Consider the following 27,284-nt stretch of genomic DNA (forward strand, 5'->3'; position numbering starts at 1 on the left):
TGAATGTATTTTTCACTCACAGACTAAAAATGACAGCTGAGTAAATTTCCTGCTGGGCATGGTTGTGCACATCTGTAATCCTAGTAGTCAGGGAAGCTGAGGCAGGGGGATTCATCACAAGTTCAAGGCTAGCCTGGGCTACACAGTGAAACATTGTCTCAAAACCACCAAAACAAACAAAGAAAATAATTTAAAAAGGAGAGGAAGAGGAAGGGAGGAAGGAAGGAAAAGAATGAACAAGAAAAGATGGAGTTGAGAGAGGAGTCAGCGGCTGAGAGCCCTTGAAGAGGACCTGAATTTGGTTCCCAGCACCTGCAGGCTGCTTCTAACTCCAGCTGGGGATCCGACATACTTTTCTAATCCCTGAGGGCATAGCTCTGGTATGCACACCCAACACACATATATACATACAATAAAATAAAATAAAATATATAAAGAAAAAGAAAAGAGAAAAAAGTACAAAAAAAATGTCCCTTAAACAGAAAGGGAAAAATAAAAGGCATTTTGGAATATCAGGGAAGAAGAAACAAAAAAGTCTGTGAAAACATAGATAACTAAACTCCCCCTTTTTTGAGCTCTCTAAGTCACATCTGACAGCTGGGGCAAGTGTTCTGACACCGTTACATGTGGCTGTGGGTGACCTTGTGGGGCTTACTCGGGACAGTCCTACACAGCAGAGGATAACGAGCTGTAAGAGAGGCCAGGTTTCTGTACTGCACTTGAACTGGTAAGACAGCAGCACATGGACGGGCTTTGTTACTGATATGAATAAACTATGAATACATCAAAACTCAATGAAACACTAAGAGCAGTATCTCTGTAGTGATGTGCCCAGTAATATATTAAAATCGGATTTTAAAAAGTGCTGAAGTAACCTGAAGGAAGGCAATAAAGATAAACCCTAGAAATATAAAACACAGTTTCAAAAAACTATTATTTATTTTAAAAATATGTTTTATGTATAATATGTATTTATGTTATATATTATACATAATATTTATATATTATTACATAGTATACATAAAAACTACATAATATTACTATTTTATATTAAATATATTTACATGTATTTATATTATACATATAATATATAAATATATATTCATATAGATATATATTTAAAGCCCTAGCCTAATTATTACAACAAATGTAAAAAAAAGCATAATCAGTTAAAAAGTAGAGCTTGACAGGGACCAAAATCCATCAAACTCTACGCTGTCTGCTCACTTCAAGTATGACAGTTTAGACAGTTTGTATTTTACAGAGATAAATCAAAGAGAGCAGGAGTGGCTGCATTAATTTCATATGAAGTCGGCTTCAGAACAAAGATACTCACCACAGATAAGGAGAGATGGCCAGTTACAACAAGAAGTGCCAGTCCATAAAGGAAACACAGCAATGCTGCACATGTGTGTAAAACACAAGACACTGTGATGTGAACAACAAGAACTGAAAAGAAAATGAGACCAACCCCCAGTTTCAATTAGGAAATATCAACATCCGTTTCTAACAACTGATAGACCAACTGCACAGAATGCCACGGGAGATGCAGAAAAGCTGGCAACGCTACCAACCAGCAAGAACCAGCCCGAGTTCACAGAGGACTCCGCTCAGCAACACAGAGCACACGTCTTTTTCAGATACCCACCCAAAACAGGCACTCTCCTGTGCCACAGAAGAAGCTGCAAGTTTCTAAACCAAAGTCAATGCCAGGCATGGTGACTGATATTTATTATCCCAGCACTCAGGAGTCTGACTCCACAGATTCAAACTAATAATCGGTAAGAGGGAAATTCCCAATACCCACAAACTAAAATACACACTCCCTAATAACCCATAATAAAAGAGGAACTCAGAAGCAAAATTTTAAAAATATGAAAGTATCATATCAGATTTTGTGCAAAGTAACTACAGAGTGCTAAGAGAGAAATTAGTGACATCAAATGTATATATATTAATATATCTAATATATTATCTATATTAATATATCTAATACAATATATTAACATATCTAATCTATATTAGGAAGACCTAAGCTACTATTCCAAGAACCTAGAAAAAGAACAGAATAGACTGAAAAGAAGTAGAGAATAAAACAGTAAGGACGGAGCAGAAATCGCTGGGATGAGACAACCGAGCTATAGAAAACTGAAGAGCAAAGAGCCAGTTATTTGAAAGTATAAAATCCATAAGTTTCTAGCAAACTGTCAACAAAGAAAGAAAGCATACATTACTGACACCAGAAACAGTCTGGGGCTATTTCTACTCACAGTGAAATGGGCCAGTTCCTCAAAAGCCTCAAAATACTGTAGCTTATCCACTGTGTGTGGAACCTGGAATAACTCCATAGCCAGTAATGAGTTGAATTTGTCATTTAAAGACTCCTGAGCAGGTCAAGTGTGATGGTGTCTGCCTGGATCCCATGCCTGGGAGGCAGAGGCAAGAGGGCAGGAATTCAAGGCTAGCTTTGGGTACATAGTCAGTTTGAGGCCAGGCTAGGCTACACGAGATCCTGTCTCAAAAAAAAGGCAAAGAAAATTCCTGAACCATTTCCAGCCGAAATAATGTCACTGCACTACTAAACATTTAAAGGAGGATATACAACATTTTTTTACATAGTTCCTCTACAAAAAACAGTGGAAGGAAGGAACATGTTTCAGTTCTTGTACAGAAACCATAATATTCTGGGTTCCCAAAAAGATAGAGACAAGACAATAAAAAGAAATCATACAACAGTATCACTCATGAATGTAGACACAGGAGTCTAATGAAAATTAAGTGTTAGAGTTTGTCAAAATGACAATTACTCATGGTGACCAAGTGGGCTTTATTACAGGGGTCCAAGCTTGCTTAATATACAAAATTCAGTATAATCTACCCTATTAGATTCATATAAAGAAGAAAAATAACATAGTTACATCATCTGGTACAAAAAAGCATTTAAACTTTGAAACATCTTAATGACTAAGAACTCTCACTTAGAGTTCTGTTTGGTGGCACAGACCTGCAATCCTAGCTCCTTGGGAAGCTGTGCCAGAAAGATCTTAAGGTCAAGGCTTACTTAGACCACAGAGTGGGTTTAAGTCTCAGCTATAATTGGGACTCCCCATCAGTCACCAGGTAACACAAGGAGACCCCGACTCAAATACAAAATTAAAAATGTGCTGGGAATATAGTCCAGGGGCAGCAGAGTGTTTACCGAGAATGCGTGAAGCCCAAGGTTCAGTCCCCAGGACCACAGAACAAGAAGTCGGCAAGCGCAGCCCAACAGGGAGGGGCCTCTCACTGAAATAGGAACAGAGGGGCTAGAGATGGCCAGGGTGAAGAGCAGAGGATCCGGGTTCGGGTCTCAGTACCCACGTGGTTGTTCACCGCCGTCTGTCACTCCAGCGCAGGGCTATTCAGTGCCTTCTTCTGGGTCTGCAGGTGCCAGGCACACACACATACATGCAGGCAAACTCTCACATAAAAAAATAAAAAAATAAATAAAAAATGACTAAGAGTAGAGATGACTGTGACTAACTGGATGGAGAACACCCCCCCAAAAGAAAAAGAAAAAGTGCAGTCCACATCACACTTAGTGAAAGAAAGACTCATTCTCTAGGAGCAGGCATGGCAAGGATTTGTGATCCTGTTACTCCCGTTGAACATGGAGGTGGAAGCTGTGGTCAGTTCAGTAGCAAAGAAAATAAAGTAAAATGAGCATATAAATTGGACAGCAAGTGATCAAACCGTTTTTACGTTCCTATGACAGGGCTGTGTAGAAGATGCTGAAATAGCTACAGAGCCATCTTGGAAGTGTATAGACAGTGGAGACTGCCTGGGGCAGGCTACAAGTTCACTGCCGAGGTAGCCTAATCTGAGGTCCTGCCTACAGGGAGACACATTTTCTCATCACACCATCTCAGGAATATTGTAGCACCTCAGCTACTCAAGTGAGGATTAGATTCCCGTTGGGAGTCGCAGGCCATCTTAAGATGTGAGTTCAGCATGCTCAGGAGACACGAAAGTCACACCTGAAGCCCATCTGTTCTCCTGCACACTTGTAGTGAATGGAAGGCTCCTGGGGCTAAAAAAAAAATGAACCATAGTATTAGTTAGTCATACATTGCTTAATTATGGGCACATTCTGAGAAGTGTGTGACTGGGTGATTTTATCACCGTTTTAACATTGTCTTTGGGGATTACCGTCATAAACAGAGATAGTCGTTGACCAAAATGTCATTATGTACCATAGGGTTGCACAATTCCATAAAAACGTAAGCACTAGGTGGGCATTTAAGAAAGCGTCCGTGAGACCTGTGTTCTGAAAACACTATGAAATGAGAAAAAGATGTAACTCAATAGAGAGCTGGCGTGTGTTTATGGGTTGAGAGGCTGTGGTGTTTTAAGAGCCTCGGGATACCTTTCACCTTTAAAGCTGCAGATTAAGAGCAAAGGTGGAGATGCCAGTGTCCTTTCATTATCTCCTTGATATTCTCATTGCCAAGAACAGTCTGAGGCCATTCTGAGGCACCGAGATAGGGATGTGTGCACTGTAAAGAGGACTTCATGCTTGTCTATCACCCAATGTTCAGCTTCAGTGATGGGTGCTGAGTGCCAGGGCTCAGCATTTGTCTCTGTCCCCTTACTACTCACACACACACACACACACACACACACACACACACACACACACACACACACAGAGAGAGAGAGAGAGAGAGAGAGAGAGAGAGAGAGAGAGAGAGAGAGAGAGAGAGAGAGTCACTGCTGTACCTAACTGACTCCCAGTGGGAATCTACTCCTCACCTGAGTAGCTGAGGTGCTACAATATCCCTGAGACAGTGTAATGAGGGAAAGTGTCTCCCTGTAGTCAGGCTCTCAGATGTAGACTACCTCAACAGTAGCCTACCCCAGGTCACCAGCCCACTCCAGGTCACCAGCCCACTCCAGGTCACTAGCCCACCCCAGGTCACTAGCCCACCCCAGGTCACTAGCCCACTCCAGGTCACTAGCCCACCCCAGGTCACTAGCCCACCCCAGGTCACTAGCCCACCCCAGGTCACCAGCCCACCCCAGGTCACCAGCCCACCCCAGGTCACCAGCCCACCCCAGGTCACCAGCCCACTCCAGGTCACTAGCCCACTCCAGGCAGTCTAAGCTGTAATCTACCTCTCTGCATTTTGTACCATTGTAGATTTGCTCTGCATTCATTAGGATGCATTAAAAAACAATCTCAAGGAAGCCCAGTCCTGATGCCTAACATTAACCAAGTCTTGTCACTCCTAGATATTGCTAAGGCTGGAGTTCTGATAAAGTAAATTCACTTCCTGTGTGTGCAGCCAACTGAATGTCACTCAGGTTCCTCACTAAGGCTGACTGATTGGCTCTGGGAAGAATCTGCTGCTCTCGTGGCTTTCCCACACCACCCTCAGGCTGTGTGTTGTCCACCTTGTTTCAACCTGGAATTTAGTGGGGAAAACATTAGGGTTCCTGGTACATAAAGGGGGCAGCTTACATTAGTTTTCCACCACATGGGGACACACACACACACACACACACACACACACACACACACACACCACACCACACACCACACAGACAGACACATACCTCTCTCTCTTTCATTAGTAGCCTTAGCATGCCGTCTTTCTTAACAATTTCATTATCTTTAATTGAATGTTGGGAAACAGACTTTCTCCTTTGCCTTAAAGGTCTTCTTATAGAAGCTTTAGTGAGACAGAATAAAGAAAGAGTAACTTTTGGGGAAATTTTATCAGCACTTTCTTAGTCAGGGATGAGTAGGCTGACAGATTATCTTGCAGAGGGTGGTTTGAGCGTGATGGTGACCCCTGCTGTTCCTCGGACACCTGCTATGTCAGGCATGTAGCTACATCTCACTTGGTTCTGGCTGTCACTCTAAGCCCACTTACAGTCAAGGAACCTGAGGCTCGCAGACTTCCTGAACAAGATAACCCACACACAGGAGGCAGCATCTGCATCTCTGTGCAAGCCAGGTGTGCATGGGCCCAAGCCAGGTGTGTATGGTCCCAAGCCAGGTGTGCATGGTCTCAAGTCAGGTGTGTGTGATCCCAAGCTAGGTGTGCATGGTCCCAAGCCAGGTGTGAAATGGTCTCAAGCCAGGTGTGAATCGTCCCTAGCCAGGTGTGAATGGTCCCTAGCCAGATGTGCATGGTCCCAAGCCTGAGCTCTCACCTTCATGTCTTTTGCCTTCTTCCCCAATCCCCAGTGGTATAAATTGGGATGTGATGGCTCAATCCCAGATAGCCTCTCACAGGCAACGGTGCCAGAATAGCACAGGAACATATTGAGCAGAGATGAAGCCATGTTCCTTGGTGTTTGTCTTCAGGAGGTTTCTTTGAACCATAACGTGACAGGTCAGATCTACTCTTATTTAAATAGTTGAACCCTCAAAGAAGAACTGGGACTTGGTCAGTCTCTGATGCAAGGAGAGCCTACTTTTGGTCCTTTCCATCAGATAGTGATGTTGGTCAGAAAGAATCTATTCAGCAAAAATTCGGGAACAGTGCTGTGGGTCTTCTTACTATGCCTTCCCTCTGGCCTGAAGGGCATCTGAGTTCTCCAGGTCACTTGTAGGAAATATTGGCTTGTTTCAATAACTCTAGACTTTTGCAGGAAGCTCCATTCTGTGCTGCTGCTACAGTGTCAATGATGACAATGGTCTTCACTGTCTCAGGGAGCAGAGTCTTGGGCCCTGCTAGACACTGACCACAACTTAGATCCATGTGCTGCCTGTTGGGTAGAGCCTTTGACTTCCTAGCGCTCTGATCTGGTGTGGTCTATGAGAAAGGGAGATGGGGAGAATGGCGGCAATGACTCTTTCCCAAAGAGCTGCATGCTCACAGTGACACGTAGCATCTGTTTGTAGGCTTGGGCCACTGTCCTTATTTGTCACGTAGACTTTCCAACACTGGCATTAAAGCAATAAACTAACATTTCTTTCTGTATATTCTTACCAAATATCCCATGTTTAAAATGTGTCATTGTCATTAATCTCACATTGGAAGAAGAGCTGGGTGTCTAACATCTGCCCTCGACCTTGAGATGTCTTGGGGTGCAAGGTCAGTGTGCAAGCTGGTTCACAGGCATCCCTGGAGCCAGAAAGGAGATCAAAACCCTTCTCTGTCACTATAAAGATGTTTGGAGACACAAATGCTATTTCTAGAGTGTTTACAAGATTAGGATTTTGAAAACTTTCTTGGGAGCAGTTTCCATACTTAATCATAGTGAAGTTTTGTTTTTTGTTTTTTGGTGTTTTTTTTTTTTTTTGTGTGTGTGTGTGTATACAGCATCCATGTATGTGCATATATAGGTCAGAGGTCATCCTCTTAACCCTTTTCACATTGTTGTTGTTATTACTACTATTTGAACCAAGATCTCTCACTGAACCTGGAGCTTACCATTTTGGCCAAAGTCTAGAATCTGCCTGACTCCCTCCAACCCCCCAGAGGTTATATTTGTCCAATTTGACTTGGGTGAAATCCAAACTCAGGTGCTCATGCCTACAAAGCAAGCACTGTATCCCCTGAGCTGTCTCCTCAGCCCAAGACCCCTGGGAAAGCAATGTTTATCTATGGCACACATAGTCCTGTAGACACACACTTCTTCCATTTGCTGTAGAGATGGATGGAAAATTGTCCAGTTGAAGAATGGCAGCTAAAACATGGTAGATCTAACATGTTGAATAAGATGTTCAGTGCTGGATTGCTCAGAGTCCAAAGAGAAAGCTATTAGGCATTCAGCTTTAACCAAAAAGAATATTATGGGAAGCCAGTCCCCACTTTGATGCCAAGCTCGACCCCACAGGGAAACAGATGGGGTTGAGTGTGGCAAGGCTGAAAGCTGGGAAATGGAGTGTTGATGCCCACATTTTGTTTGATGATAAGAAGCCAGGTTTTTTTTTTTGTTGTTGTTGTTGTTGGACTCCAGTCTTCTGGGTCCCATAAGTGCTTGTGTTAGTGTAGCCATGCTCCAAATACTCCGCACAAACAACTAAGGAAATTTAAGTGTGGATGATTAGTTGGCCGCAAGGTTTCAGTCCATCAAGGCAAGGAAGACCCAAAGGCCTTTATTGTGGAATGTGTAGTAGAGTCTCCCCACATTTACAAAGGGGGCAACGCTGGAACCAGGAGCCTTCTGTAATCTTCAAGTGTCCACCCTTGGTGACCTGCTTCTGCCAGCTAGGCTCTACTTCTTAAGGGCCCATGTTCCCCTAAAATAATGCTACTAGCTGGAGGGCAAATGTTGAAACATGAGCTCATGGGGACATTTTAGATTCACACAGGACTGTGATAGTGGCCTTAAAATGTTTTGCTTTGATTCTGGAGAGATGGCTCAGTGGGCAAAGTGTCTGATATGCAAGCATGAGGAGCTGAGTTCAGATCCTCAGAAGCCACCTAAAAGCCAGACATGGTGCTGTATGTCTATAACTCCAGTTCTGGGGCCATGGAATTAGGCAGAGCCCAGGGGCATACTGGCTGTACAGCCTGAGCACAGCATCAAGCTCCGGTTAAGTGAGAGACCATGCTCAAAACATAAGTGTGAGACACCCTGCTCAAAACAATAGAGGACAGACACCTAATAGCAACCTCTAGTCTCCACATGTATACACATAGACAAGCATGCCCATACATATATGTGTGCTGCACACATGCGCACACTGCACACAAATTTGCACATGTGTACATGCACTCGCATGCACATACACATGTGCATGCACACATACACTGATTTGTATGAATAGTTGCACTCTAAGTTCTATATATCTAGGAATGTCCCCTGAGGAGGAGAGACAGGAAGGGTTGGGCTGAAAGCTCTCTGAGAGGTTGAGGTATCTCTGTGAAGTGATATGGGAATGGGGTGTAGGTGTCCCACTGAGGGCACTAACTAGTTCCCTTGACTGTCGCCTAAAATTGAATTATTAATAAATCCCAGTGGCTATGGATATGTGTCTGGGGCCCAGCTTCTGTCTGCAGAGGTCAGCACCACGACACTGAAGGAGGTGAGTTTTCCTCTCCTTTCTTCTGGCTGAGGGGATGCCTGTGAACTAGCTTGCACCCTAGCTTGTACCCCAAGACGTCTCGGGGTCAAGGACAGAGGCTCAGCCACACAGGCTTCTCTCCTTCCAGGGTGACTGGGTGTCATTCACAGCAGACTGATGCAATGATGCTTCAGAGCAGGAAACATGGGAAGCAATTATCTTTTTAGTAGGTCACTGGCCTCCTTTGGGAGAAGAGACCAGAGGGAGAGCAGGGAAGGCAGGCAGCATGGTCCCCCTAGAGGCTGCGCCCGCAGTAGCTGCCTTGGTGATTAATAGCCCTGTCACTTTCCGAGAATGTTGCTTTAAGCAGCCGTGTTCAAAATTGAGTGGGGATGAAATACAACAACCCAAAATAAATGTTTCCTCTATTCCTTCGTTGTTGCTGGAGTCTAGAAATAGCTCTTCAGATTTATAATTTTAAAAGGCATCATTCACAGCACTCTTCCAGCCCTGGATTGATTTTCACATGGATACCATTGTGTATATATATATACTGCTCTTGGTTTTATAAAGATCATGAGAAAGCTAAGTGATTTGGGTTCTTTTCCTTTGGAGGGAGTGCTGGAATAAAAATTGTGTTTACAGAGAAAAATATACCCTTTACATGTGTTTTTAACGAAAAATAGTAACTTAGTGGAGGAAAAGACAGGAAGAATATTGTGTCCATATAGATCATATTTTGGAACAATAAAAATGTCTGGCAGGCAGTAATTGCTGGCCAGCTGCAGGGATTACAGCCCAGTAAGCTGTGTTCAGGGCAGCATGCCAGGATGCTGGCAACCAGGGAAGGAGCCTTCAGTGTGCCCAACTACATCCTGAGATCATAAACCAGAGGGTGACTTCAGAATGGCTGGGCAGGTTTGCCATATGGGTCATGCCTTCTATGGCCCAGAGCCTTGATGGTCCTTCTCTCTGCTGCTTCTCCTGTAGCCAGGCAACCAGCTTGGTGCAAATAGTGACAGTCCTAGGGCTGACCTCTATTGGCATCTCTGAGCAGAAGAGTCGTTAATCTTGCGTGTTACATTCCCACTTCTAAAACCAGATCAAACTTCTGATAGGTAAGAAGCCACTGGAGACTCCGGATCAATGCTTTGGAGACTGTCAGCATCCAAGGCCAGAGAGAAGCAGTGGGCATGCCCCACTTTTTGCTCATCTATTGATTTCTTTCTGCTCACCTATAAGAAAGCCTGGGTAGGGCTGTTGGCATCCAGGGGCTTGATTCCTCTCTCCTGCTTTCTCCTTGTCATTAATTTCTATCCTGTATACTGCTTCTATCCGGGCTCCATTGTCAAAGTTATTTCTTTGTTCATAATGACTATGAATAAGTAAACATTTCAGGAAAAAGTGGGGGTGGCAGGTGGGAATCTGGAGTACAGTTGCTATGATAGTGGGGTAGCCAGTGTGCCCTCCTTTCTTCCTTCCCTCTTTCTTTCTTTCTTTCTTTCTTTCTTTCTTTCTTTCTTTCTTTCTTTCTTTCTTTCTTTCTTTCTTTCTTTCTTTCTTTCTTCCTTCCTTCCTTCCTTCCTTCCTTCCTTCCTTCCTTTCATCCTTTCTTCCTTTCTCTCTCTCTCTCTCTCTCTCTCTCTCTCTCTCTCTCTCTCTCTCTCTCTCTCTCTCCTTGTTTCTTTCTTTCCTGAGAGTTCTTGTTCCAGGCCAGGATGGGTCACATGAAAATGTGCTGATGGCAGAGACTGTGAATGTGTAGGTTGTTCTGGCTTTCAGATATGTGGAGGCCAACAGGTCAGGAAGATCTTCTTCTTTAGGTCATTCATTGTTCACAGTGCCCTAGAAAAAAAGGGGTATCCGCTCACCAGGTCCACACAGGGAAACACTAGTGTCAGGAAGGGGGTGGAGGATGCCAAAGGAAAGGATGGGCCATGCAGGCTGAGCAGGCTAATCAGGTTAAGTAGACTAGGATTGACTAGTTGGATACTAGGGTTCTGATATCTTGGAGTTCTCCTCAGTTGTCTGACACCCGGCCCTGGGTGTCACCTGGGGTGACTCGTGCTGGGCATCAGTGGCCTACATTGTGATAGCCTTATGAAGGAGGTATTGGGGCTTTTGGATTTGTTAGCTTACATTTGGATGATGCAGTCATGGGGACATCATTTGCTATCTTTAGGAATGAGCTCACCCTGGGAGGTGGGGCTCACACTCTAGGATCAGCTCTGGGTAGAGAAGCATCAGCAGCTGTCAGTTAGTACAGACTGAAAGAGAGAGAGAGAGAGATTGGCATTGGGGAGGTCACAGAAGGAATACTAAGGGCATTCTAAGGAGAAGCCACTTTGCTTTGGTTGGTTTGGTTCTGTTTGGGTGTTGGAGAGGGAGAAGAATCAGAAAAGTCTCAGTGTGAGGAGAGAGTGGGTGGCTGAGCCTCCACAAGTGAGTCCAGGTAGGTATATGACAGCTGGGCTTGAGACTGGTGGAGGCAGTGAGCCCTGCGTGGACAGAGGCCCCAGATGGGGAGGGTGTGAAGAAGCATCCTTGGAGGTTCAAGCAAAACCCAAGTGGACTCCTAGATACCAGGCAGAGAGGCATTTGGATTAGATTCCCAACCATCTGGCTACTATATTTAAAATGCCTGTAGAAGTGTGGCTATGTGTCACAGAACTAATTAACAGGTTAGGAGGTGGTGATAAATTATTGTGGCTGAAGTAAAGAAACCCACAATGGTGGGTGTGGTAGTTTGAATGAAAATGGCTCAGAGGGTGTGGCACCATGTGAAAGAATTGGGGTGGGTGGCCTTGTTGGAGGAGGTGTGGCCTTGTTGGAGGAAGGGCGTCACTAGAGGTGGGCTTTGAGGTTTCAGAAGCTCAAGCCAGGCCCAGTGGCTCACTCTCTTCCTGCTGCCCGCTGAGATGTAGACACTGTCAGCTAATTGTAGCACTGTGTCTGCCTGTGTGTGGCCATGCTTCCTGTCTGATGATAATGGACTAAGCCTCTGAATGTAAGACAGCCTCAGTTAAATGCTTTCGTTTATAGGAGTTGCCATAGTCATGGTGTCTCTTCACAGCTATACAACACTGACTAAGACAATGGGGCTAGAAAACCAGTGCCTTTCGAGCCATTAGCTAAACTTGGTTAGTGGATGGAATTCTGGAAGCTTAGAGGGCAGAGAACTCTGCCCTGAGCAAGCAGTTTGGTGGCCCTAAGGCCCAGCATACCCCATCATGAATGTAGACTCCACAGATGCCAGATCATCCTGTTTTACAAGGAAAGTTGGAAATGCATGTATTCTTGTGAAATCTCTCAAGTTCATGAAATCACCTAGACTCCTGCAGTGGATTGGCCGATCTCCCTGTCACATGACAAGATATACTCTGAGGCTTGCTGTGTGGACTCCTGGTGGTCTCTCTGGCCTGCACCTATTACCGGAATTGAACTATGAGGGTCAAAGAGGAAACGGGGCCATCACAAATTATTCCTACACCTGATGGTGTTAGTTTTGTTTTCTGTTGCTGTGATAAAAACACCTTGGGGGAAGAAAGCAGCAGAAGGGAGGATTTTATTTATTCATTTTAGCTCACAGTTGGAGCAGCAGTCCATCATGGTAGGGAAGACAGGGCAGCAGGAGCGCGAGGAAGCTGGTCACATGGTTTCTGTAGTACGGCAGAAGAAAGTGATAAATACTGCTCGCTTTCTCTGTCTTAGGCAGTCTAGGACCCCAGCCCATGGGATAGTGCCTATATTCAGGGTGGGTCTCCCCACCTCTGTAAACCTGGTCAGAGAACCCTCACAGGCTTGCCCAGAGGCTGTCTCTGGGGTGACTCTAGATCCTGTCAAGTTGACAACCACTGCTAACCGCCACCCTGAATAGCATCCTAAAACCTTCCCTGAGGTCTTGGTCAGGCCACTCTGCCATATTTGCCTGCATTTCTTCATTTGAAAAACTCATTCATTCAGTGTGTACATCTGCTGTGTGCTGGGCACCAAAACAAAGACTTGTGTGAAGAAACAGAAACTTTGATAGAATGCCATTTAAAATTGTGTGGTTATCATGATTTTTTTCAGCAAATCAAGATTTTAAAAGACATTGTTATCGATCATTTCCTTTGCCATCTCTGTGTGAGTAAAGTACCCTGAAATGATATTTTGGAACTGGTGATTGACAGGAATGGAAAGCTGGGTCACCCTATCTGGGTCTTTTCGGTGATCTGGGCTGTTAGCTCCTTGTCTGGGACTTGACCTTGAACATGGTAGATGCCCAGAATCCAGTGCACCTGTGGCACAGGTCAGACTCAGCTGTCTCCCAGAGGAGTGGGTTAGATATGGCCATGTCTAGTGTGGATAAAATTTTGGCTTTAGTAATTGTAAATAAAGCAATACCATAATTTTAAAACTTAAAATTCAAGAGAGTGGGGACAGATAGAACACTCTAAGTAATTGCATGGGACCACTTAGGTTGCTATGACAAAAATACAATAGATGGGGTGACAAACAGTGGGCATTTGTGTCTTGCGGTGCTGGAGGCTGGAATGCCAAGGTCTGAGGACTGGCAGATGCAGCATCTGCATGATTTGTCTTCCTGATCTGCCTCCTTGAGTGTCCTCACCTGACCTTCCTCAACCCATGGAGTTGAAGCAGGGTTTGCTGGGCAAATCGGATTAGCACCCCACCCTTATGACTTCATTTAACCTTAATTACTTCCTAAAAGCCCTATCTCCAAATAGTCACTTGGGAATTAGGGCTTCAACATATGAATTTTGTGGGGACACAATTCAGTCCATAGCAATAACCTAACATTATGATGACACCATTATTGAAAATGCAGTTTCTTTTTCTTCCTGTTTTTGGTCTCCTCATGATCCAGCCGAAGTTGAGAGGTCTCCCTGCATGCTGTTCAGCCTCTCATTTGAGACCACACCCTGCTGTGGTTGGGTGGAGATGGTGTGGACGAAAGGGCATGGGCCAAGGGCATGGGCCAAGGGCAGGGGATGATAGTGTTCCTGGGACAACCGTCTGGAGTGGTCAAACTGTGCCCTGGGATATCTCCTCACCCTGGGTAGCATCTGCCCCTGTGTATGCCTGGTTTTGTTTGCCTCGTCCCCTCCCACCTCATAACCAGGTTGTGACTTCTAAATGCCTTATGCCAATGGTTCTCAACCTTCCAAGTGCTGTGACCCTTTAATACAGTTCCTCATGTTGTGGTGACCCCAACCATGAAATTGTTTTTGTTGCTACTTTATAACTGCAATCTTGCTACTGTTATGCATCATAATGTAAATATCTGATATGCAGGATATTTGATCTATGACCCCCAAAGGTGCAAACATAAAAACTTTGAAAAATTTGGTCTTAAGTGTATGGGTATCCTTGGCTCAATAGTGTCTACAGCTACAAACAGTGTGTGTGTGTGTGTGTGTGTGTGTGTGTGTGTGTAAAATGTTGCTTTTTAAAAAATCAAAACTAAGCTCATGGCTATTTAAAAACAGAATGTCACCAACCCCAGAGCCAGAGCGTACTGACCTGCACCAGGGTTTGCCCATGGGCATCGCTGCAGGAACAGTCCCAGGAACTGCTCTGAGGAAAGACATGAGCTGTATCTGCCTCTAAGTGCCCTGCAGCCGCTGTAACAAGGCACAGGGGCTGCAGGATGTGGCGAACACTATTCCATGCGGAACTGCAGGGGTGCTTAGGAGGGCTGAGAGTAATGATCCACCTGTGAATCTGACAGGAGCGGGGAGGCCACCGCCACCCTCCTTGTTGGGAATGTCCATTTGAAATATGTTCTAGGCTACGGCTCCTGTCCTATTAATTATGTCCCAAACCTAGTAAAGCTGAATAATTAATGATCACAGGGCACTTGAAGCTCTAAGATGTCATGTAAATGTTAAGGAGTACAAATTACTCTCCGTAGTAGATAGCTCTGTTGCCTTACCCGGATCCCGTGGTGGGAAGGTTCGTTTCCAGGAAAGCTAAAAAGCTTTCTTTGGACTTTTCTCGGAAGGTTGGACTGTCTGAACTCACTGTCTTAACCACACTTTAGGAGGCTTGGGTTTCCATATCCGGCAGGATTTGAAACACCAATGGCCGGCTGCCACTTGCAGCTGTGAAAATGAAGTCACCTACTTACTGCGTTTTGGTAAAAGCTGTGTTTGTTCATTCTCTCCAGCCGAAGGCAGTTTGGGCCCAAGGGCAAGGAGGAGGTGAAGATCATCGAGCACCAGATGCAGACACTCAGGCTGATGTCTCACCTGGCCACTGCGCTGGCCCTGACCTTCACCAGCAGGTGAGCCGGCTCTGGGAACGCTTCTCCCCGAGGAAGCCATGATAGGGGTGGGACACAGACTCATTTTCTAACTGTGAACAGGAACGGGCCTGTGGGGAAAATCTGCTGCCCAGGCTCAAGATGAAACCCCAAACCTAACTGAGTGTCCAGAAGAGTGGAATCTACCAAGAATTCAAGAAGACTTCAATCAGTGCTTGTCTACGGATACTAAAGCTAACAGACGTGAGCTGTAGGGCTGGCTCAACAGTTAAGAGCATGGCTGATCTTCCAGAGGACCCAGGTTTGGTTCCCAGCACTCACATGGTGGCTTATAACCATCTATAACTCCAGTTTCAGGGGATCTAATGCCCTCTTCCAGCCTCCATGGCCACAAGGAACTTGCATGGTGCATAGACATGAATGTAGGCAAAATAGTCACATAAAATAATGTTTAAAAAAAAAAAACAGAAAAAGTAACAGATTTGAACAGTTAAAATACCTCCATCTTCTCATAAAATTTCTAAGTGGACAATAAAGATTTGAACACTAGGTCAAGGCGTGTGTGTGCTGTGTGTGTTGGGGAACGAAGCAGGGTTCTGAATGAAATAGCGGAAATGGTACTGTAACTGCACATGCATGATCACCTTCACCACGGGCTTTTAAAATTTTTGTTTTAGATTTATTTATTTTATAAGTGTCTTACCTGCATGTATGTTTGTGTACCATATGTGTGCCTGGTATCTGACAAGGACAAAGGAGGGTATCCCATACCAGAACTGGGGTTACAGATGTTCTGAACTATCATGTGGGTACTGGGACCAAACCTGGGCTTCTGAAAGAGCAGCAAGTGCTTTGAACTGTGGAACCATCTCTGCAGCCCTCACCAGAGGCTTTAATAGATGACAGATGCCTTCAGATAACTCTGACTGGCGGCTTTAATAGACAGATGCCTTCAGATGCTCCGTCTCGCAGCACTCTGGCAGGGCCTGGGCTGTGTGTTTTGTATCATTGTCACCTCTACATCCTAAAGACAAGGACCACAGGACCCAGGAGGATGTGGGCTGGGAAGAGGGTGTCAAACTTCAGACCTTTCTCCTGCTGTTCTTTTTTCTCTAACATGCTAATTCTGCTTCTCAGTGGGGTTGCTACGGTCATCTTCTGGGTAACTCACAGCCCTGCACTTGTGGGAAAATTTACACCCTGAGGAGTGTGTGCTGGGATCTATAAGATGGTGGGCATCAGCGAAACCCTGCCATGTCTGGTGTACTGCTGACCTGTGGGGTGTCACAGTCCTTGGGCCTACCTTGGGGAGGGGGCTCTTCTCATAACACAGGTGGGGAGCGGAAGTCCAGGACTCCAGGGAGTACCAAGAATAAATTCTGTGGCGGGAAAAATGAGCTACCTGAGAAAAGTATAAGCCACTCACATCCAACATCTGTTGCTTAAAAATTTTCTGAATTTTCCTTCCCAGGACTGGGCTGTCCTAGTGTGCTAATCTGTTGCTGTGATAAAACCCTAACCAAAAGCAAACCGGGGAGGAAAGGGTGCATCTGGCTCCCACTTCTCTATACTAATCCGTCATGGAGGGAGGTCAGGGCGGACACTGCAGAGGAACACTGCTTGCTGGTTTGCTCCCCCTGCCTTGCTCAGCTTGCTTTCTCACAGAACCCTGGACCACCTGCCCAGGAGTGACACCACCCACAGTAGGCTGGGTCCTCCCACATCAGCCATCAATCAAAAAAAAAAAAAAATGGCCACAGATTTGCTTGCAGGCCAAGTCGATGAAGGTAATCCCTCCTCCCAGATGACTCTATTTTGTGTCAAGTTGACAAAACCTAACCAGCACTTGGGATTAAACCTTAGGCTGCTGCACATGCTGGGCACTTGGGATTAAACCTTAGGCTGCTGCACACATTAACACTAGTGCTATACCACTAAACTGCTCGCTCAGTTCTATGTCCGAATATTTTTGAGGTGCAGTTTAGACAGAGTAAAGTGCACAAGTTGAAGTGTATCATTTAGTAAGTCTGGGCAAATACGAACAGCGGCGTAGCAAACTCTCCTGTTGAGTATAAACCGTTTTCACCGCCCTGGGAAGCTTCCTGGGTTCTTCGAAGTTGAGCCCTGCTTCACCACCATAGCTGAGACAACACACATTTTGGTTTCTATCCCTGTAGCTTGGTTTGGTTTGCTCCAGTCCAGAGAGGCCACTGTTCTGGCTTTGAGTTTCAAGGTGAGAAATGACAGGTGATTGACGCTAATGAATACCAAATCGCAGAGCTGTTATTGTGTGGCATGTGTGGTACTGTGCTGTCGAACACCTCACCAACCCAGTTGCTCCATGGCCTTCTTGACTATTGCTTTTCTGTCATGTGTGTATGAGGAGGTCAGAGGTCAACCTCCGAGGCTTCCTTTCCTTCAGCTTCTAAGGAAGCAGCCAGTCCAGTTTGTGGCAGCATGGCCAAAATCTGTGCTGGCTTCTGCCTCTCCTCCTCTTTTCATGTTCTGTCTCCACAAAGGTTATCAGACCTGGCCGCAGGATTTGGCTTCCAACCGTCAGCTGGCTTCGGGTGCCAGGGGCTGGGCAACTTGAGGCTTGACTGGTTGACTGGTGAAATACTCAGGGCGTTGAGTTCTACTTAGACAGGGGTGGGCCAGGTCTTCAGGTACACGAGGCTGGAGTTCGTAAGCAGGAAAAACAGCTCTGCGGCCAGGGTCAGCTGGCCCTGCCTGTCCCCCGGCATCTTGTGATGAAGTCACAAGTAGTCAGACTCACTCCACAGCGGAAAGGCGGCAGCAGAGCCAGCAGAGGTGAGGTGGGACGGGCTTTGCTTGGGTGATGGAACTTGACCCCACCATTTGCTACTTGGAATTCTGTCTCAATTTCTCCGAATATGGAATAGTAATAATAAAACCTGACTTAGGGGCTTTTTGTGAAGATCACATGGGTGAAGATTTGGATATGCTCAGATTAAAGTACTGGATGCTCAATGATGTTGGTTGTTGTGGCCATTACCCGCAAGATTCCTCAAATGTCACTTTTTTTTTTTTTCAAATCCAAGTATCCAAGTTTATGTGAGCATTAGTCATGGTTATGGAGTCAACCTTATTGTACATCAACTGGAGAAAGAGAAAACGTGGCACATAGTCCGCAAACCTCCCGTTCCCCCACCCTGCCAATTCTCACCTCCTGACAGAATGATTTCCTCCCCTGTCATCTCACCTGACCCTCTTCAGTTCCACTCTTTTAACCATCCACCGCCAACCCGGACCTCTTCAAATTTACCACCAGTAGCCTCTGAAACAAAGTCTGAGTTCTCGCCGGGACCCTGGAGTATCTTCTGCTCTGGGCAAGCTCAAGCTCCTCTGTGTGGCCCTTCTACCTGTCCGTGTCTCTCCTCTGTTGGGCTCTACCGCTCGACTCCAAGCTCAGTTCATGAGCTCACACTCCTCCATCAGACTCTCCTACAGTGTACTGGATGTACCTGCAGCCCCTGCCCCTCACACTCCTCCATCAGACTCTCCTACAGACACACCGGATGTACCTGCAGCCCTGCCCCTCACACTCCTCCATCAGACTCTCCTACAGACACACTGGATGTACCTGCAGCCCCTGTCCCTCACACTCCTCCATCAGACTCTCCTACAGACACACTGGATGTACCTGAGGCCCTGTCCCTCACACTCCTCCATCAGACTCTCCTACAGTGCACTGGATGTACCTGCAGCACCTGCCCCTCACACTCCTCCATCAGACTCTCCTACAGGTGTACTGGATGTACCTGCAGCCCTGCCCCTCACACTCCTGCTTTCCTTCACTAGGACAATCATCTTCTTAGACAGAGCTCTCCCAAGCCTCTTCCTGGAGTAAGGAATGGCCTAGTCCACTTTATCACTGCACCGTTATTCTTGGAGGAGGACTTTACTTCTGTGAGCATAGAAGCTGTGGGCCCTTAACTTGGCATCTTCCTGTCTCCCAGTACCTGACTCTGCATACGTTAATTCAACTAAGGGGATGAAATTACCTTGTTCAATGACATCACATTTGGCCAAGGAGTTGGTTAGAGTTTTGCATTTAAACCATCCTGATAGTGTGCGGAGCAGGGATTTCATGTTATGAAGTTCAGAAGTTACTGGCCAGGGAAGCTGGTGACTGATACCTCCCTTTGGAACCATCTAGAGAGATTTGCTATGGAAAGAAATCTCCTCACTTAGAAAGTAACAACTTTTTGAAAATGCTCTTTGCAGTGTACCAGCTCAAAGGATTGTTTGAGTCTGCCTCTTATTTACTTCTGGCCAAGTGGGCATCTCAAGCAGTCAGGCGGGGCTGGGTTCCAGACCAGGGATGGAGGGAAGGGTGTAGAAACGCTCATGCATCTGTCTTTCAGCTGCATTTAGTCATTCTTTGGAGAATTTTTTCCACTCAGCACCTGTGAGGATACATTTCAGATAACTGCCAGTGCATATTCAAGTGTGTATAGCGTAGCAAGCCCTGCCTTAAGATTTCACATGTACTGACTCATTCAACATCTCAAGATAATTCAACAGAGCAGATATTTGGTGTGTGTGTGTGTGTGTGTGTGTGTGTGTGTGTGTGTGTGTGTGTGTGTGTTGTTCAAATGCAGAGGCCAGAGGAGCACATTGGGTGACTTCTTCCATCTCTGTCCACTTTGTTGACTTGAAACAAAATCTCCCATTGAGTGGGAAGCTCGCTGTTTGGTCTAGGCAGGCTGGCCAGCAAGTCCAGGGGGTCTGCTTGCCTCTGTCCCCAATACTGGGTTATAGGCACACATGCCCACACTCCTTTGTGCTTTTTAAACATGGGTACTGGGGATTCGAGCTAGGTTCTCTGGCCAGCAAGCCCAGGGACCTGCCTGCCTCTGCCCCCAACACTACATATTTCATTTCACTGCTACATATCTACCTGAGTGAAAAGAAGTCACGTGCCTCCTTTAAGACGTACACATACATTTTCAGAGCCATTTTATCTGTAATAGTTCCAAACAGGAAATACATGAAGTGTTTATTGACAAGCAAATGAACAATGGAAGTGTAGTCTATGCATTACATAAAATGGAATACTAATTGGCAGGAGAAAATAACAGTGACTAAGAACAAGAATAAATCTCAAAGTCGCACAATAATTGAAATAAGGAAGGCACAACACACTGCGCAGCCCTACTGTGAGTAAGTCCGTAGTGAGTGGCAAAGAGCATGACCGTGGTGACCTTGGGACGGGACTGGAGGGAGGGATAGACTGAGAAGCATGTGGGGTAATTTTGGGGTGCTGTTGAAAATGTTTTGTGGATTGATAATCTCACGCGAATGCATAGCCATCAAATCTGTATGTTTTGAATGAATACTAAATTATTCCTCAATAATGTTGATAAGGAAAAACTTTGAGGTGAACTAGTAATGAAGCTTATACATTGCAGAAGCGATCCCTCTCTGAATACGCTGTATTTCTATCCCCCTCTCTCTTCATTTATAAACATATTGGTAGCATAATGGATGAGAAAATGAAATGAAAGTACACTTATGGGAAAACATTCCCGCATCACCTACACAGTGACATAGAACTCTATGAGGGACGTATATAGCCAAAATACGTATCTTAAGCCCTAGAAGAATCACTACAAATAACATAGTGTGTGCTGGTTAAGTACCCAGATTAGGCTGTCTCCTGGGGGCTGTGATGACTGATGTGGAAGAGCCCAGCCCACTGTGGGTGGTGTCACCCCTTGGTAGGTAGTCCTATGTTGTATAAGAAAGCTGACTGACCTGAGCAGGAGAGAGCCAGGGTGCAGCTTCCTCCATGGTCTTTCTGCTCTGGGTTCCTGCTCTAACTCACTCAGTGATGGACTGTTATCTGGAAGTGTGAGCCAAATAAACCCTTTCATCCCCAAGTTACTTTTGGTCATGGTGTTTATCTCAGCAAACCAGAACATAATTTAAAGGTTAATTGTGGATCTCTGCTTTCTCTTCAGAGCACATAAATATTTTCCTCTTTAGAAGTTAATGGTGGAATATGATAGATAGATGGGATTGAATAAGACAGGAATAGAGGGGGGAAGGGAACAAAGAGTGTAGGAATAAACAGCAAATTATTTCAAGGTAAGAGTTTTAAACCCATTTTGTTGAGAGTTCCAAAATGGCTACCTAAACGAGACCTAAACAATGACAACACCAGTTAACACCCCAAAGTGGATAGGGGAAATATCGCAGGATACCGTGTGACCATACTTCAGTGTACTAGTCTGGAAATTTCCAGTAAGTTTTAGATCCTGAGACGATGGTTCCACACCTGGCATGTTGGCCACCCTTGACTTTAATGCCCATGCCTAGGGCCTTTTCTGTGTCCTAGAGTTTGGCTGACTACAGAGAGAATTCAGGAAAACCTTCACACCGAACATTAGTTCTATGACAACTTGTTAAAAGAACTGGAGACGAGACCGCAGTGAAGGCATTCAAAGAAGAGAGTGAAAGAAAAACCTGGCCCTCTTCAACTACGGCGTTTTGAAATACAGAAAGAGAATAAGAATTGTGGAGGTGAAAGGGCATACACGGGGAGACCAGCAAACGTGACGTTGTGTCGAAGTCACACCCACAGATGGATGAAAACATTCTGAAGAAGGAATTAGTCACAACCTGCATTAGCTTCCGGCTACTGCTGTAACTATAACTGTTCCCACCTCTTAGAATCCGTTCCAATACCCAGTGGATGCCTAGAGCCATGGGTGACAGCAAACCCGACACATACTAGTTTTCCATACATGCCTATAACAAATCTATATAATTTATGAAATTGGGCAATGTAAGAAATTAGCCGCAGTAACTAATAACAAAATAGTATGAGTGTAACTATGTGTTGTAAAGATGTTCTGTGGATGTGATCCATCTCTCTTTCAAAATGTCTGATTGTACTGCGCCCACCATTCTTACGGTGTGATTAAGGCAGGGCCTGAGAGGTGGCCAAAGTGAGAGGAATGGTATGGGCATTGGCATGCCATGTCAGGCATCCACGCAGAGGTTACCGGGACACAAGCACCTCAGCAGGACCATAGCCAGTCGGATAACTACGACTCCCACAAGTCACTAGTGAGTGGCTAGAATGGATACGATTCAGATACGTGAGAGATCATTTGTGCTCCAGACAAGGCACAATGAGATTCTGTGAGGTTTTAGCATGCTGCCCAGGATGGCGTATAGTTGAAAACTTATGACCTGTTTACGTTTGGAATCTTCCGTTGAGTATTTTCAGATCCTAGTTGACCACACTTCAGTCAAACTGTGGAAGGCGCAACTGCAATCCACAGACTTGGTGGCACAAAACAGCACAGCATTATACTCTTAACAGTTCTGGGAGTTGGAAGTCAAAATGAGGCCTGCTGGCTTAGAAATCAGGGACTTGGCAAGTCTGCCTTCCTTTGGAGACTTGAAGGAGAGTCCACATCCTTGACCTTCTACAAGCTTCCTGGGGCCGCCTCATTGCTTGTCTTGCCCCTCCTTCCATCTGCAAAGCCAGCAATGTCCACTTGCTCCCTAGGGCCACATCACCTCGGTTCTTCCCTCCTCTTCTTGTCTCTAGCTCCTTCCTCTCATACACACACACTTGTGCTTACCTCAGCCCAGCCGTATCCCCCAGGACCCTGCTTTAATCACATCTCCCAAGTCCCTTTTGCCATATGAGGTGACACACACACATGAGGTTCCGGAGGTAGGAATATGCCCTTCTTTGGGGACCATTATTCTATTTCCTATACAACCCATGGAAGAATTTCCAGTAGACGGGGACTTTAAAAAATGACCACCTCACAAGGTATGCAAAACTTACTGCGTAGTCGGCAGAAGAAAATAATATGGAACACGGTCCTATACATAGACAGAGAAGCGTGGAGCAGAGGCCAGCATTAGTGACGGGGTTTAGGGACTGAGTGCAGAAACGTGCTCTCGGGCTGGGAGTGAAGGGGAGCATTTACAAGGGGAGAGCGATGTGGTGGAGGTGTGTGAATTCAGTGGTAGTACAGAGTGACGGTTTTGAAGGGGATCTTGGGTGGTAACTGGGGTCTCATGCGTGCTTCTTCCGTGTGGGTGTGACACTGCTGTACCCACCACACGTCTCTCTTTTGTCTCACAGGCATGCGGCCTTTGTCCTGGATGAAGACATCTTCCAGGGGAGGGAGCTCATCAACAGGCGCTCACTACAGGCCCTAATGGCTGGGCTGAAAGCCTACAGTACCTGGGAGACTATCAGCTGCCTCCAGGACTGTCGCGAATGCACCGGAGGCATGGTGAGTTCCCCCAGCTGAGCAGGCCTGTGGGCCCCATGGTCACCAGATCTGCAGGGCTCTGCACCGCGTACCGTATGTGTGTGGGAGCAGGACATATTGGGCAAAAGAAGTCTTTGAATCTGAAGGAAACAGTCACTGTCCCCAGACTCTGGGTACTTAATATCAGCCTGTGGCTTGGTCCCTTACACGGTGTTGCAAGAACTGATGTGGACCATGTTGGTGAAATACTTGGCATGCAGTGGCTGGCCGTGAGGATTAGTGGTGAATGTCTTTGAACTGGAAGGTTGTGGTTGATAAGATAGGAAATGGCCACCAAAGGTTCAGATGCTCAAAGCTCCGCTCCATTAGTCTCATGGGTAGAACACAGGAAATGTCTCCCAGAGTTTCCGGCTCTGGGAAGGAAACAGTGTTTGTAGTCCACGGCAATGTCTCCAGCTCCAGGGTTGCCTGGACTGTGTGCAGTGAGGGAAATTAGGAGGGAAAAAGTGCACTGTGAGTCTCTGGGAGTGGAGGGGACTCAGGGAACAGCTGTGCTGTATTGCCTTCCCGGGAAGACATCTGTTCATCCCAGATAGGACGTGGACGGCAAATCAAAGACATGTCGCTACTCAAGTCCCGCTTAGTGAGCCTGTGAGTGAGGGCACTGGGGTTACTTACAGGAGCATGAGTGACACAAAGGCATCCGCACCACTGGGAAGCTCACTACTGGATTCCGGATGCATGCTAACATGCCTGGCTTTTACGTGAGTTGTGGGATTTGAACTCAGGTCTTCAACCCTATACAGCAAGTGTTTTTACCCACTGAATCATCTCCCTAGCCCCACAACATTGTTCATTCTTTACAGAATTCTTCCTAATTGTGTGACCCTTGCTTATGTCTTGGCATATTTCTGCTCATCTTGCTTCCTCTCTCCCCCACCCCCTTCACTCACCAGGTGGGGCTGGCAACTCATGAAAATTACACCTCTGGGGTTCCCCATACAACTTTCACACAGCTCCCTCAGAAAAGGTCTCCTCTCCCCAGCAACTGATTTTTGCTTTTATAACTTTGGGGCAGGATCCTGTGAATTGTGTGGCTTTTGTCTGCTTTCTGCGTCTTCTGAGTCTCCAGGAAGGAGCACTTCAGCTTAGAGAAGCATTTACATCACAGGAAGAGATCTGTACCAGATTCTTCCACGATCCTGAGAGCTGAGTAGGATTCAAGAAAATGCCACTCTGTGTTGGACAATGCCAGTGAGAAAGTGTGTGTGTATGTGTGTGTGTGTGTGTGTGTGTGTGTGTGTATATGTGTGTGTATGTGTGTGTGTGTGTGTGTATGTGTGTGTGTATGTGTGTATGTGTGTGTGTGTGCGTGTGTGTATGTGTGTCTATGTGTGTGTGTGTATATGTGTGTGTGTGTGTGTGTGTGTGTGTGTGTGTAGGGCATGTGGTTGTGGCATTGTGGATCTGTGACTCAGCAGTCAGATATTGGCTGGGGCAGTAATTGGGGTTCAGCCCCAAAGGAAACACAGCATTGGTAACCCCAAGAAACGCACCACTTCGGCCACACGCAGTCTGGACTCAGTAGTTCCTGCAGCTCCCAGGGGACACTTCCTAGGGGAGATGGAAGGAACGAGCCCTGTTGAGCCTTTAGTCTGAATTTGATGCTGAATCTGGTGGAATAATACCTAAGACAACTGTATCTAAAAAGGAAGAAGAGAAGTTTTGGCCTTTTGGAGAAAAGGTCGAGAGAAAGTCAAGGAAAGTTCCAGAAAATCAAAGGGGAAGGATGTTTTAGAAATCTGTTTCTCAGAGTTGGGGACCCTGTGGAGGGGTAAGTGGAAGCGGGCAGAGCTGCTGGCAGAGCCGGAGGGCTTCTCCATGAGCTATTGTGCCGGCTCATCCAAAGGCCAGCATGGCCGAGCAAAGCCGTACCCAAGATGGAGGGGGTCCTGGAGGATGCACGTGCATCTTCCCTACAGGACATTTTGAGAGAGATCCCTTGGAAAGGGAGAGTGAAGAATGGTGACCTTTGACTCTGAAGTACACCTGGGCCAGCTCCTCCAAGGTCGCCAGGGCAGTGGCTCTTTAGGGTCTCCCTTAGGGACCTGACAAGTCAAATAACTGATTCCCACCAGAAGCTGTGGGAGTTGGCTGTCTCTTCAGATAGGAGGGTGACAGCAGCTGGGTACACAACTGTGGGATTCTAGACTAAGGCTGGGTGAGCAGGTGGCAGGTGAGATCTGTAGGGATCCCTCAGGTAGTAGCTGTTCACAGGGGGCGATCAGGACATGGCTGGAATTCTAAACTGGCTCAGACTGTGTCCCTCTGAGAGGTACCTGAGCCCCGAGCTCTGCTCATCCACCTGTGATCTTCTGGTCATCATCTAGTTCCTCCTCTGGCTCATCCTCTCTACTGTGGTTTGAATATGGCTCTGTTTCCACTAAAGCTCATATTGGGCCTTGGCTCCCTGATGAACTGGTATTGAGTGATGTCCAGTTGTGTTCAGGCCCAGGGCAGGTGACCTTAACTGCTGTGGGGTCATGAATTGTGTCACCCTTCTCTCTATCATCTGTTTCTTACACCCTTTCTACCACCTTCTCTGGATATTCCCTGAGTAAATGATATAAATGTCTTTTTTAAGGCTGAGTGCTCATCAATCATGGCTAGAGCAGTCATGAGTCTCTCTATTCACTGCAAAGAGAAGTTTCTCTGATCCATGCTGAGAGTAGCATATATCTATGAGTATAAACATAAATATTTAGAAGGCAATATTCTGTGATGTCAGATTATGGAAACAACAGTAGTGGGTCCTTCCCCATCCCCAGGGCCCATGACCTGCCTAGCCCTGAGTTTTTGAACAGGTTTGTAGTACCAGGCATGGGTTCTCTTCTGTGGCCTGCAAGCTATGTCAGCGCTCTGCCGTTTACCCCGCTAACAGTCATGCCTCTACTGCCAGTGCTGGCATTTGCCTAGCAGGTTGGTATTATGGGTCGAAGGGCCCCCAGTGGTAGAGGGCTCTTAGTGATTTTTCTTCTCTAGCAGCTTACCTGGCACCTGCCAGCAGGTAGTAGACATGCCAGCCCGAAGGAAGGGAGCCTCCAGTTCAGTTCCAGCTTCATCTCTCTACTTCCTGCCACCAAGGTGTGCCCCACCTTGATTTTGGAGACTGAACATGGAGATCACTGATTTGGCTGGCCAGGCTGGCCAGGGAGCTCCAGGAACCCACCTGTGCCACCTCTCCAGTGCTGGGATTACAGGCGTGTGTGTCACCATGCACTCTCCAGATTACAGGTGTGTGAGTGTCACCACACACTCTCCAGATTACAGGTGTGTGAGTGTCACCACACACTCTCCAGTGTGGGATTACAGGTGTGTGTCACTACACACTCTCCAGATTACAGGTGTGTGTGTCATCACGCACTCTCCAGTGCGGGATTACAGGTGTGTGAGTGTCACCACACACTCTCCAGTGCAGGATTACAGGTGTGTGAATGTCACCACTCACTCTCCAGTGCGGGATTACAGGCGTGTGTCACCACGCACAGCTTTCTGCATGGGTGCTGGGAATCTGAACTCAGGTTCTCATCCTTGGACAGCAAACACTTTACTTGCTGAGGCATCATTATTTTTTAGAGAGAAAACACTGGTACCGGGCTTAGGGCAGTCGTATTCAAAGCAAGAGTGCCCCGCTGGCAGCTCATTTTGGGGGAACGTAAATTTGATGCCATGTTTAGTATGG

At 46.3% G+C, this 27,284-nt stretch overlaps 1 protein-coding gene across 1 annotated transcript in view; it reads left to right on the plus strand.

The window, feature by feature from the left end:
• Acoxl (acyl-CoA oxidase like) overlaps window positions 1-27,284 on the plus strand; it is a 300,810-nt gene that overhangs the window by 124,530 nt on the left and 148,996 nt on the right. The window contains exons 11-12 of the mRNA XM_042276199.2: window positions 15,177-15,293; window positions 23,410-23,563. Coding sequence (XP_042132133.2) covers window positions 15,177-15,293; window positions 23,410-23,563 — 271 coding nt within the window. The remainder of the gene's footprint in view (window positions 1-15,176; window positions 15,294-23,409; window positions 23,564-27,284) is intronic.

The sequence above is a fragment of the Peromyscus maniculatus genome, chromosome 4, assembly GCF_049852395.1.
Source record: "Peromyscus maniculatus bairdii isolate BWxNUB_F1_BW_parent chromosome 4, HU_Pman_BW_mat_3.1, whole genome shotgun sequence".
NCBI classification, from domain to species: domain Eukaryota; kingdom Metazoa; phylum Chordata; class Mammalia; order Rodentia; family Cricetidae; genus Peromyscus; species Peromyscus maniculatus.